At 40.5% G+C, this 12,582-nt stretch overlaps 1 protein-coding gene across 1 annotated transcript; it reads left to right on the forward strand.

The window, feature by feature from the left end:
• Window positions 1-51: 51 nt before the first annotated feature.
• LOC146672145 (uncharacterized) lies at window positions 52-11,031 on the forward strand. The gene is made up of 11 exons (XM_085404651.1): window positions 52-310; window positions 3,848-3,901; window positions 3,977-4,072; window positions 4,178-4,237; window positions 6,129-6,179; window positions 6,292-6,375; window positions 6,449-6,493; window positions 6,956-7,033; window positions 7,132-7,191; window positions 8,181-8,240; window positions 8,347-11,031. Exons 1-11 carry the CDS (start codon window positions 95-97, stop codon window positions 10,585-10,587), a joined length of 3,045 nt encoding a protein of 1,014 aa, XP_085260777.1. The 5' UTR covers window positions 52-94; the 3' UTR covers window positions 10,588-11,031.
• Window positions 11,032-12,582: the final 1,551 nt, after the last annotated feature.

A 12,582-nucleotide genomic window follows, 5' to 3' on the forward strand; every position in this document is an offset into this window, starting at 1 on the left:
TTTTTTTTTTTTCAAGAAAAAACTATCCATTCACACTTCCGGTGCAGGGGGAAGCGCTTCCTGATAGCTGAAACCCGTAATGAATACGTGAATCATGCCTCGCAAAAACGAGCTTTCGGAAGCTTTACGATCGCAAATTGTTGATCTGCACAAAGCTGGAAAAGGTTATAAAATAATCGCACGCACTTTGGATATTCATCGCTCCACAGTTAGGAAAATTGTGTATAAATGGAAGCGATTCAGTACTGTGGCTACTCTGCCGAGAAGTGGGCGCCCTACAAAGACGTCTGCAAAGACAAAGATCAGCGAGGTAACCCTTAAATTACTCTGCAAACAGCAAATCAAGCAGCCGTGTGTACAAAACTAGACGCCTGCAGCATCCAGATGAGCTTCTTAGCTCTGAACCCTGATGAAAATAACGCTGCTTCACAGCTTTCGGATAACTGGTGTCAACCGGAAAGAAAAAAAATATGGAAGTTATTATTTAGCGGCCAGTGGTGCCAGCTGTGTATAAGTGGGAGGTACGTGTCAAAGTAAGATCCGATTACGGTAGCCGGGAGTCTTCCTGCATTACACTGTAACAAATGATCGGCGCTATTCACCTACTCTGATGTTTCAATGTGGTAACATTGTATCCAAAAAAACCGCAAAACCTTCTGTCATTAAATGATTTCTACCGAAAGAAGCTTTGTTTAACTATTTGCTAGATACACTGAAAAAAATGTCTTTTTTAGTCATTATTACTATTATTTGCATACTTGTCACACGTTTAAGAACATCAAACAAATTAGAATATTAGGCAAAGATAAATTGAGTAAAAACAAAGTGCAGTTTTTAAATGATGATTTCATTTATTGAGGGAAAACACGGCCCTGTGTGGAAAAATAATTGCCCCCTAAACCAAGGGAGGTATATGATTGTGCCACCCTTGGCAGCGAGAACTGCATCCAAGCATTTGCAATAACTGGAAATGAGTCTTTCACTGTGGACGAATTTTGGCCCACTCTTTGCAGAATTGTTTTCATTCAGCAACACTGGAGGGTTTTGGAGCATCAACGGCCTGTTAAAGGCCATGCCAAAGCATCTCAGTTGGAATTAAGTCCAGACTTAGACTAGGTTGTTTTTTCTTTCTTTTTTTTTTGCCCATGTAGCCCCAGACCATCACATTATCACCATCACGTTTGACTGTTGGTATGAAATTCTGTGTTAGTTTTACGCCAGATGTAAAGGAAATCAAACTTTTCAAAAAGTTCATCTTCTGTCTCATTAGTCCACAGAATCTTTTTTGGTCAGGAATGGTTTTCTCTTTGGAACTCTCCCATGGATGCCTTTTTTGCCCCGTCTCTTTCTTATTGTTGAATCATGAATGCTAGCATTAAGTGAGACAAGTGAGGCCTGCAGTTCTTTAGAAGTTGTTCTTTTGTGTGTGTGTGTGTTTCTTTTTAGTCTTTTTGAGTAATTTTGGTAGGACAAGAGAACAGTGAGAAGGTTTACCACTGTTCAAAGTTTCTCCATTTGTGGATGATGTCTCTCACTGTGGTTCACTGATGTCGCAAAGCCTAATAAATGGCTTTGTAATCCTTTCTGATGGTTGTCAGAAATATTAAAATTACCTTGATATGTGAAACATATAAGTGTGACAAATCAGGAAGCCTTCTTTCTGATTTGTCACACTTACATGTTGGGAAGCATTTCACGAGGGATTTTTTATATTTACATTTTCTAAGAGCCGGAATATCTCTGAATGTTGTTTGCAAATGTGTTTTTAAAGAGTGTGAATATATAATTATACCCTAAAAAGGCATAAACTATTCTGAAAGTCATTTCAGTTCATTTCTTTTAGATTAAAAAGGAATTTTAATTAGATTAGCTACAAAATTTGAGTTATTTATTTTTGTCAGTTCACCCCCTGTAATTAACCACAAAGACTTGCACAAGGGGTCGTGGGGTCTTGTTCCCGAGTGATGGGAGAAGGGAGCCGGAGATCGACAGACGGATTGGTGCAGCGGCCGCAGTGATGCGGACGCTGCACCGGTCCGTCGTGGTGAAGAAGGAGCTGAGTGTAAAAGCGAAGCTCTCAATTTACCGGTCGATCTACGTCCCTACCCTCACCTATGGCCACGAGCTGTGGCCGAAAGAACGAGATCACGGATACAAGCAGCGGAAATGAGCTTCCTCCGATGGGTGGCTGGCCTCTCCCTTAGAGATAGGGTGAGAAGTTCAGCCAGGGAGGGGCTCAGAGTAGAGCCGCTGCTCCTCCACATTGAAAGGAGCCAGCTGAGGTGGTTCGGGCATCTGACAAGGATGCCTCCTGAGCGCCTCCTGAATGAGGTGTTCCGGGCATGCCCCACCGGGAGGAGGCCCCGGGGCAGACCCAGGACACGCTGGAGAGATTATATCTCTTGGCTGGCCTGGGAACGCCTTGGTGTTCCCCCAGATAAGCTTGAGGAGGTGGCTGGAGAGAGGGAGGTCTTGGCTTCTCTGCTTAGGCTGCTGCCCCCGCTGCAGCCTAAGAAGATGGATGGATGGACTTGCACTATATTGTTTCAGTAGTTATTGTGAAACACATGCACACAGAGAAATAACGAGGTGAACAGGATATCCTGTGCCTCAATAATCCTCGAAGCTCAACTCTTCCACTCCAGCTTGTTAATCAACCAGGGACCCAGGCGGAGTTTGAATTCATTTCAAAGCCTGATGCTTCGCCTTGTCCTCCCTGGCTTAAAAACTCAAAAAACACTTTTATTTGCTGTTATCGATTGTCCACCTGGGCCTTACTCAGAGTTTCTGTCTGAATTCTCAGACAATAGTGGGGAATAGATTTCATCACAGTCGATTTCTTTCTACAAGTGCTGCAACTAAGTATAAGGATATAATTCACCCACTGTTATCTTCTTCAACGCCTTGTGCCAACACAGTGCAGAGCAGGTACCTGAATGCTCCTCCCACAAAGGTCGATTATCTTGTTAATAGTTGTACTTCTTAACTGCGTACAACTTTAGATACTGTAGCTCCACTGAAAAAGAAAGTACTTGCCTTCCTGGTATAACTCTCAAACGTGGACTTTAAAGCAGATAACTCATAAGCTGGAGGAAATGACGTCTCACTAATCTGGAAGATTTATTGTAGAAGACCTGAAAAAATAGTTTGCTGCTTTATGAAAAGCTAGAACACCTTATTATTCATCACTGATTGAAGAAAATAAGAACCACCCTGGGCTTCTCTTCAGCGCTGTAGCCAGGCTGACAAAAAGTCAGAGCGCTGTTGAGCCAACCGTCCCTTTAACGTCAACTAGTAATGACTTCATGAACTTCTTCATGAATTAAATTTTAACCATTAGAGAAAAAAAATTACTCAATCATCTCACAGATGTGACATGATCTACAGCTACAATTGATCTTTCTGAGCTAACTTCAGTAAATAATTCCTCCAAACCATCAACATGTCTTTTAGACCCTGTTGTTGGGGTTTTCTCTGTTTTCTTTGTATTATTTTTCTTATAGAGCACCTCGAGGCAACTGTTGTGGTGATTTGGCGCTATATAAATAAAATTGAATTGAATTAAATTAAATAACATGGGTGACATCATATTTCATGCAACAACAAAGAGGGCACGTTACTTTTCCAGTCTCTAAAGATGCAGTATTGCCCAGGATTTCATTTTTATTTGTATGAAATTATTTTTTAATGTTTGATGCCCCCAAAGGTCTGGCTGTTCACATGATGGCTTCGTTTAATTAAAGAAATGTTAATCACGCTGCTGAAATCAATGACAAGTTGATATCTGAGGTGCAGCCAGACATTAATGTTTACCATATGTCTTGATGCATCTTTTTCTGTTTCTTAGGTTGGTCATGGCCCTAGTGAGCCAAAAGACAGAGGAGATTCACACACTAAAAAGGTAAAAATTCATTAATGCAAGGACTGATGAACTTTGGGAGGAAAAATAGAAAGACAATATCATTCTATTTTTCAGTTAAAAAGCGAGAGAGACTCTACCGCTGTCCGCAGTGATGCACAGATTATATATTCCTGCTCATCTGATACTGAAGCTACAGATGATGATCCTGTGGTGTGTGAGCTCAGAATAAATTAAGCATTTTCTGCTTTGTTTTTTTTCACAATATTAATATGATCATATGAAGACATTTATAGGTCATCCCTTCCTGTCATCTAGGCTGGACGTGCGTCTGCTGGACCATCAAATAATAGAGGACAAGGTGTAGGCCTTAAAACGGTAAAACATCTTCATTTTTAAAGTTTGAAAACAAAAGAGCCCTCTAATTTTGTTTACTTGTTCAGAGAGATTATAACCCTTAATGGAGAGAATATGAGGTCTGGTTAAAATGTGCAAAGACTCTATTGGGGAAACTATGAAATAAAAACATAACTGATCTAAATTTGACTCCAGGCTTATTCAGGCTGGTATCTTTGTCCAGTCCACTTTGTCTGCCTGGAAATTTCAGGTTAATACTGCTAGGAGTAGAACTAACATTTCCAGCCAAATTTAAATGTTCAACTTTTTATATATGCACTCATTGCATGGGAAAAAAGAAGCCTTTCCAGAAAGCTGCAGTACCTCAAATGGCGATTGAGTTATACATATAGATTGTATATGAAGGATGGACTTAACCATGGTCATATCATCTGTGGGTATGTGGAGAACCATGAAGCCTTATCATTGGTATTTTGGCCACAGCCATGTTGGCCTTTCAGCGCAAGACCACATTTGGACGGGAGAATTGAATGAAGTTATCAGCAACCAGTATTCATACACGTTATGGCTGTAGTACACCCAAATACCTGCTAGAGTAAAAAGAAGATATCACTAATAAAACAGTTTTTTGTACCAGGATGTGAACATGTCTAGGGCTGTGCGATATGACCAAAATCTCATATCCCGATAAAAGACCTCTACCATCCGATAACGATATAAATCATGAAAATTTTAAATTTTTTGTAAATTCTGTGAATCTCGGGCAGCTCGACTTGCGTGAAGTGTTTCTAGCTGGGCGTCGTGTACCTGGAGTCCAGTGTTTTAACCGATGCATGAAACTATATATTTTTAGACATAAGTTGTAACGGCCGCCGTTTTCTTTGTGAGTATTTATTACACGGCGTGCTGCGGGGAAAAGCCTGTTCTAACGTTTGAGTCTAAGGTTTATTTTTTAGCACCTGGCGGCTCTTTTTTGTTCCTCATATGTAAAACACTCTGCATACCCTTTCACGTGATTCAGTTTATTTTGAAAAGTCTCAACAGGATCTTGAGCTTTATTCTGAAAGGTTTATGTGGAAAATAAACAAGCGGACACGTGATGGTTTTACCGTCGTTGTTGCTAACGACAACGCATAAAAACAGTCGCTTGTCCGTCTGTAGTGTGGTTATATTAAATATTAGAGAAAGAGAGAACTTTAAGAAATGAATATAGCCACTACAGTGACCATCAGAACGGTGAAAAAATATTGCCGTAAACAGTTTATTTTGCAACACCACGAAACAAACGATAGAGTAAAATGAAACGATAGACGTTTTTATATCGTCATCCGATATATATCCTTATATCAAACAGCCCTAAACATGTCTACTTCTAAAGTTGGACAGTTTAACATGACACTCTGTGGGTTTCACTCACTTTTGAAGCCAGTTTCAAGTGACCACTTGAGGAACTGCAGTTTTTGGCACTTCTGTGCTTGGTTTTGATTTTTAGCCTTGCAAATTGACACTTGGATAATCTCCATGGAACTCCATGCTCTCCATTGTTAATTTCCCATTTACAACAAGTGTACTGGGGTAAAAGGTTTTTACAACTCACAGGTTTGGATTGTATTCAAGTTTTAAGCGATGTATTATTGGATGGATGCTTTGAATGACATGTGGGTATCGCTATAGCTGTGATAACCACTAACTCTACTGTGTTCACCTTTTGTTTAAGAAACATTCTAAATGAACATAATGTCTCATTCTAGGTTACTACATGGCTGTAGTTATTTTAGTGCTTGACTGAGGTTTTGGTTATTTATTTTGTCACGTCTCTGGGCACATGAAGGCAAAAGTGTGCTTGAGTGACAGGATACTTGTGTTTTTTTTTCTTCTGGCTCACATCTATATTCTGTCTCTTTCTCTATAGCAGCGAAAGGCTACTGCTGTTTCATCTAATGACGAGACTACAGAACAAGACGTTAGTGTTTATGTGTTTGTTAAAATTGTTTAAATGTTTGTATAAAATAAATATCTGATTTTTAAAAGTAATCCCATAAAACACGTCATTCTATATTTCTCTTTAAATCCAGAGAGACTTTAACACCACCCACAAGGATGTAGAGATTAAACATTCCTACTCATCTGATACTGAAGCAACAGATGAAGAGAATATGGTGTGTTAGCTACCATACAGTATTAAAATTGTCACATGGAGACGTTTGTAGCTCATCATTTCCTGTCTTCCAGGCTGGACCGTCAGATATCAGAGGAGGAAGTTCAGACCATAAAATGGTAAAGTTCCTTCAGTTTAAGCATTGTTTGGAAAGAGAAGAACCTTTCATTCTGTTTACCTTTTAAAATCTAAAGAGACACTGAATGGACATAGTCCGCATAGGAAAAACAGAAAAATACCATCTCATTATTATTAACATGTCTGATCTAGATTTGACTGCAGTTACATTCAAGCTGACCTCTCTAGTCCTTTTAGGGAGGGATCAAAAAATAGCAGATAGTGTAGATTGCACCTTTACATAGGTGATGTTGCAGAACTTCATATATGATCACCAGCCACTTTGTGAACCACCCTAATTCATTATAGAATGTAATAACATCACACAGTTGCTGCAAATCTGTTGGCTGCACATCCACAATCCAAAACTCCTATCTCATCAGATTCCACCAAAGTGCTTTATTGAATTGAAATTTGGGGCAGTTAGCATCTTCGTTCTGTTTTCTTGTTAAAATCCTCAATAGGTTATTATGAAAGAAAACACCATCTGTAGTGATGGCAACACAGATTCCTACTCATCTGATGAAGATGAAGAGCCTATGGTATGTGAAGCAACAATAAGTAACGATAAGTAGGTTTATTAACGATATCAAAATGATGACATCAAGATGCTCCTCAGTCATCCTTTTCTGACTCTTAGGCCAGTCATCTGTCAGCTGGAATAGGAGAGAGCAGAGGAGGAGATCCGGACCATGAAATGGTAAATATGCACATGCAGAAATAATTACTGTGTATCCACCCATATGTACATACACCCATACGGGTGTAATATGATGTGATATGGGAAACAGTTTTTTGTACCAGACTGTAAATATGATAATTTCTGGACATTTTGCCAGAAATCTGTGGGGATTGACTCTATTCTGGTGTGTGTGTGTGTGTGTGTGTGTGGGGGGGGGGGGGGGGGGGGTTTAAACCCAGTCTCAAGTGGCCACTGGAGGAAGGACAGTTTTTTTCCACTTCTTCATTTGCTTTGGTTTTTGTTCCTGGAGCTTTCTCTTTTTGACACAAAGGACCAGAGGTTCTATTCCAAGCTCCTCATCCTATCTCTGAGGCTTAGGTCAGCCACCCTATGAAGGAAAATCATTTTGGCCACTTGTATTCGCAACCTTTCCTTACCTTTTCACCAGTCCAGCAGTCGAATCCATTTTCTACCTTCTGATCAGTTGTGAATAAGATCCCAAGTTTCTTGAATACCCTCACCTTTAGCAATCTTTCCCCCAACCAAAAGGCAGAATTCTAACATTTTCCAGCAGAGAGTCGTGGCCTTAGATTTAGAGTCCTAAATTTCATCTTGGACATTTCAGACTCAGCTACAGGCTGCTGCAATGCATGTTGAAGGTCATGCTCCATGAAGCTAACAGAACCACCTCAACTGCAAGAAATGTGGATTATATTCTTAAGTTCTCAAAGGGGATACCTTCCTCATCCCAGGAAAGTATGAGAACCTTCCCATACTTGTCCCAAATATGATTGGATACAGGAGCAAACCTGATGGAGTTCAACACAGACTGAAAATGTACCTGAATTTGTGCCAAAGACTCCGACACAGCTTGGATTTAGAGGTTAGGAGTTTGCTCTAATTTTGGAGACTGTATGTGTAGGTGAAGAGGAGCTTAAATGTGAGCAAAACAGCAGGGTTTTTCGTATAATATACCTGCTTATATCTCTTTCTCTTTTATGTTGTAGCACCAAGGAGCGACCAACTCTGCTTCATCTGATGATGAAACTACAGAAGAAGATCCAACAGTTAGTATTTTTCATTTGTTATTTTTTTACATATGGAAATGATGACATTTTGGTTCATTTCTACTACATTTAGCTTTTAAAGCATATTTCTGGCCTGTGTTACTAGGAGCAGTTTTTCTGTGGAGAGAAGAAGATATATGCTGGTTCCTCAGTCACAATGGGAGCCCTCCTCCTGCTCCTCCTGGCGTTCATTGTGAAGCACGGCTTGTCAAAAGCAGCATCCAGAGATCTCCTGCACCTCCTAAACTTGGTGGTACCCGGATGTGTTCCAAAGTCGCTTCGCTTTTTAAAAAAGCATTCGACTGATTACAATGGAAAGACTGAGATTCACTTTTATTGCCCCAGGTGTACAAACTACCTTGGTGTGGATCCCGGTAATGAGTGTAGTGTGTGCCAGCAGAGCTTGAGCAGAAAATATCTGATCTTGAAGGCTTACTACTTCCTTGTAATGCCGCTCGAAATTCAGCTAAGAAACCTCCTTGCACGCGTCCACTCAAAGCTTGGGAAGCATTTCACGAGGGATGATTCCTTTTCTGATGTCCACACTGGAAACGAATACAAGAGTGAAAGACAAGACGGCAGTATTACACTCACCTTCAACTGCGATGGCTCGCCCGTGTTCAGCTCCTCAAAATACTCCATCTGGCCCATCCTGTGTACCATCAATGAACTACCGTATGTGGAACGGTGCAAAAACGTTCTGTTGCACACTTTATGGTTTGGCAAAGGAAAACCACAAGTTCAGAGTTTTTTGACTCCGTTCATTAACGAGCTTCAGAAACTGTCTGCTGCAGGGTTCTGTTGGAAAGATGAGATCGGCTCGGAGCATCACACCACGGTAACAGTTAAAATATGCACATGTGATGCGATAGCAAGAGCAATGGTGCAGAACTTTGAGCCGTTCAACAAAGAATTTGGTTGTGGTTTTTGCTACCACAAAGGTGAGATGGTTATAAAGGGCAGGGGTTTTACCAGAGTTTACCCGATACAGATGGATGGCTGTGATCTGAGACACATGCCTGAAACGGTGCAACTTGCTGAGTTAGTGATGGGAAATAGTTATGACCAGAGTCAAATGGGGGTTAAAGGTCCAAGTCTCCTGTTTCTTTTGCCGTCATTTGACATCATCAAAGGCTTTGTTCCAGATTACATGCACTGTTTTTGTCTGGGCGTTGTCCGTCAGTTCGTCAATCTGTGGTTCGACCCGCTTTATGCCAGCAAGGACTTCCATTTGACAGATGAGCATTTAAACGACCTGGACAGAGCCTTGTGTGAGATCCAGCCACCAAATGAAATCAGCCGAAGTCCCAGGAGCCTCAGTGAGAGGATGCATTGGACAGCTTGTGAGTGGAGAGCATTTGCTCTCCTCTATTCTCCTGTAATACTGAGGAATGTTTTGCCAGCAGTGTACTACAAGCACTGGATGCTTCTTCCTTGTGCCCTTCACGTCCTCCTCTCCCACTTTGCCACTCAGGATGAGCTCAACTGTGCAGAGTTGTGTCTGGTTCAGTTTGTAGCACAGATACCGTCTCTCTATGGACTCGAGCATTGTTCGTACGACTGCCATGTGTTGACGCATCTTACAGAAGGTGTCCGGAACTGGGGGCTTTTGTGGGCCAATTCAGTCTTTGTTTTTCAAGACATGAACAGCAGACTGTTGCAGATGTACTCTGGTACGCAGTCAATTTCATTACAGATTTTCAAGAATTTCTTTTCATATGAGAAAATAATAAGACAAGGAAGTGCTACCCTTCAGGACGCCAGCACAGAAATCAAAGACTTCTTCTGTTCCATGGCAAGTTGTGATCGTTTTACAAAGTCATTAAATTACATTGGAGAAGAGTTAGTGACTCTGGGAAGTGGCTCTCAGAGAGTTTTGACACCAAGAGAAATTGCAGCGTTGCAGAAGAATGAAACACTTTCGTGGTGCCAGCCACATCGTGACAGTGTAACTGAATATAAGCGTTGTGTTTATAAGAACATGCTGGTTACTAGTTTGGAGTGCAGTGGCACATTAAAAAGAAACAATTCAGTAATAGAAACAAGCAGTTGCTTTGCTGTGGTGGAGTCCTTGGTCGTTGTACCGAAACCCTGCAGCTGTGAAGGAAGGCCCGACTGCTCGTGCAGAGAACTGGTCTTTTTCTGCAAGCAGCTGCAGCGACTAACCAGACAGCCAACTATCCAGGACACACAGATCAACACAAACATCGCCAAATTCCTTGTAAAAGTGAGGAACTCAAATGAACTGTGTGCAATAACATGCCAGGACATTGTTTCCAAATGTTTCATGATTAACCACGTGGGTCAGTTATATGTCATGAGAATGCCTGTGTTTGAGACACATTAAAGTCTGTCATTTATGATTCATGTCAGACCTCTCTGAGCTTGGGTTGGAAATGTTGGAAATGCTCCAACCAACCTTCGCCACTTTGACAACCCCTGATTAAATCAGATAACTCAAATAAGAAAACATGCTGTCTATTTTCCAACAGGTGATACATTCAACACAACCCTGGGCAGTACCGAAACATGCAATAAGCACAACCTCTGTATTGCATTACTTTATGCTCTTATTGCACCAGCCGGACAAAGTGCATTAAAAATACTATTTTATTATTATCTTTTTCAGTTGTGCAATTTTCTTGTTGTACATTAAAGTGCACCTGTACATATGTTTGGTATGTAGCAGAAACTACCAGTGAAGGTCCTTCAATTTCATGTTTGTTTTATTCAACATCAAATTGTTAATATCAGCTTTGATTAAAAACTTGAATCTTTGAAAAATTGCCTTAAGTTTCAGAACATCTTTGTTTGTTTCTCTCATTTAGCTGTAATGACAGACACACACATGCTTTATGGATTCCATAAGTCTTTAAAATCACCATCATTATCGTTGTCATTAGATGGATCTGCACTGGTCCATGGGGAGTTGGGGCTGTTTCCCCATCGACTAATGTAGAATGTGACTTCTTTTTACAATCACAGGAGTCACCCCCCTGGAACCCCTAAAAAAATCATATTTTGGAGAGTTCAGAATATCAGAGTACAACCCATGTAAAAAAGTTGTAGATTGATCTCAACAGAGCCATTCACTGAGAGAGTTTGAGAATCAAGGTGTACCAAAGCTGTTCGGGCAAATCTGTAGCTGAATTAAAACAATTCTGCAAAGAAAAGTGGGCCAGAATTCCTCCACAACAAAGTGACAGACTCATTGCCAGTTATCACAAACACGTCTTAAAAGTTTCAAAATCAGTTATTATCTTTAGGGGGTAATTACTGTTTCACACAGGGCCAGGCAGGTTTGGATAGCTTTTTTACCTTAATAAATGAAAAACGATTTTGAACTATTCAGGTTATCTTGGCGTAATATTTAAATCTGTCTCATTATCTTTAACATCCAAGACAAATATGCAAAAAACTATGAAATCAGGAAGGAGTCAAATACCTTTTCACAACACTGTACAAACAAGATTATCCTGACAAAAGGTTTGGCCATCTACAAGATTCAGTTCTTCCACCAACACTAGAATTATCCAATACTTGAAAACATGAAAAAAATTTTGTCTCTGTTGTCAACCTATTGTGTTTGTATTGTGACTAAGATGAATGTCAGATCGCATTAATGACCATTAAGTCAGTCCACAGGCTGTTTACTGTGTACTACGTTTGTGTCTTGTCTATCACACACTGTGAAATTCCTGTTTTGTGTTTTCTTGAACCCAGCCTCGCCTTCCTCCTTTCACTGTGAGTCTGCAGACACTCCGGGTTGTCTCCTGTCATTGTTCCCAGGGGAACTGCTGATGCTTCTTCTTCTTGTCCTCATGATGAGTTGTTCACTGAGCCACTCAGGGCACTCCTATCAGTAAGATGTTAATCTCATTGTCTACTGTGGATCTAATACCAACAAAGGGGAAGAAAAGAAAAGGAAAGAAGATGGACACAGGTTTGGGGAAAATCTTAGTTTGAGGTATTTGTGTTTAGAACAACATTTGTATGACAAAGGTAAAGATGCTGGAGTTTTCTTGACGTCATTTTTAAAAGCATTGTTACGGAAATATGGTGATGGTGGTGTTATTAAAGTGGGAGATTTTTACAGGATACACTTCATTTAACAACACAATGCTCTGCCCAGTGGGTGCTGCTTGAGTTTAAGTCACTTTTCTCCTTCAATATGGAACCCAACCATACACCATCATAGTAAAATATGGTGGCAACAAAATTAACACAAGTTAGAAGTGTGCATCAAACCAATAAATGTTCTGGGATGTTCTTAGGACTTATGAGGCGAAAGTTCTCCAGAAACTGACTGCTGGAAGACCAGACATCATCCTTCCAACCCTGC

This window comes from Rhamphochromis longiceps, linkage group LG4 (assembly GCF_057381845.1).
Source record: "Rhamphochromis longiceps isolate RC_006_pf linkage group LG4, R_longiceps_female_GT1.1, whole genome shotgun sequence".
Classification (NCBI taxonomy): Eukaryota; Metazoa; Chordata; class Actinopteri; order Cichliformes; family Cichlidae; genus Rhamphochromis; species Rhamphochromis longiceps.

Excerpts from the sequence above, each read along its gene's own strand:
- LOC146672145 (XM_085404651.1), top strand. The coding sequence starts at position 95 with ATGCCTCGCAAAAACGAGCTTTCGGAAGCTTTACGATCGCAAATTGTT. Across the intron at positions 3,902-3,976 it reads GAGATTCACACACTAAAAAG|TTAAAAAGCGAGAGAGACTC; the intron begins GTAAAAATTCAT and ends TCTATTTTTCAG. Across the intron at positions 4,073-4,177 it reads CTACAGATGATGATCCTGTG|GCTGGACGTGCGTCTGCTGG; the intron begins GTGTGTGAGCTC and ends CCTGTCATCTAG.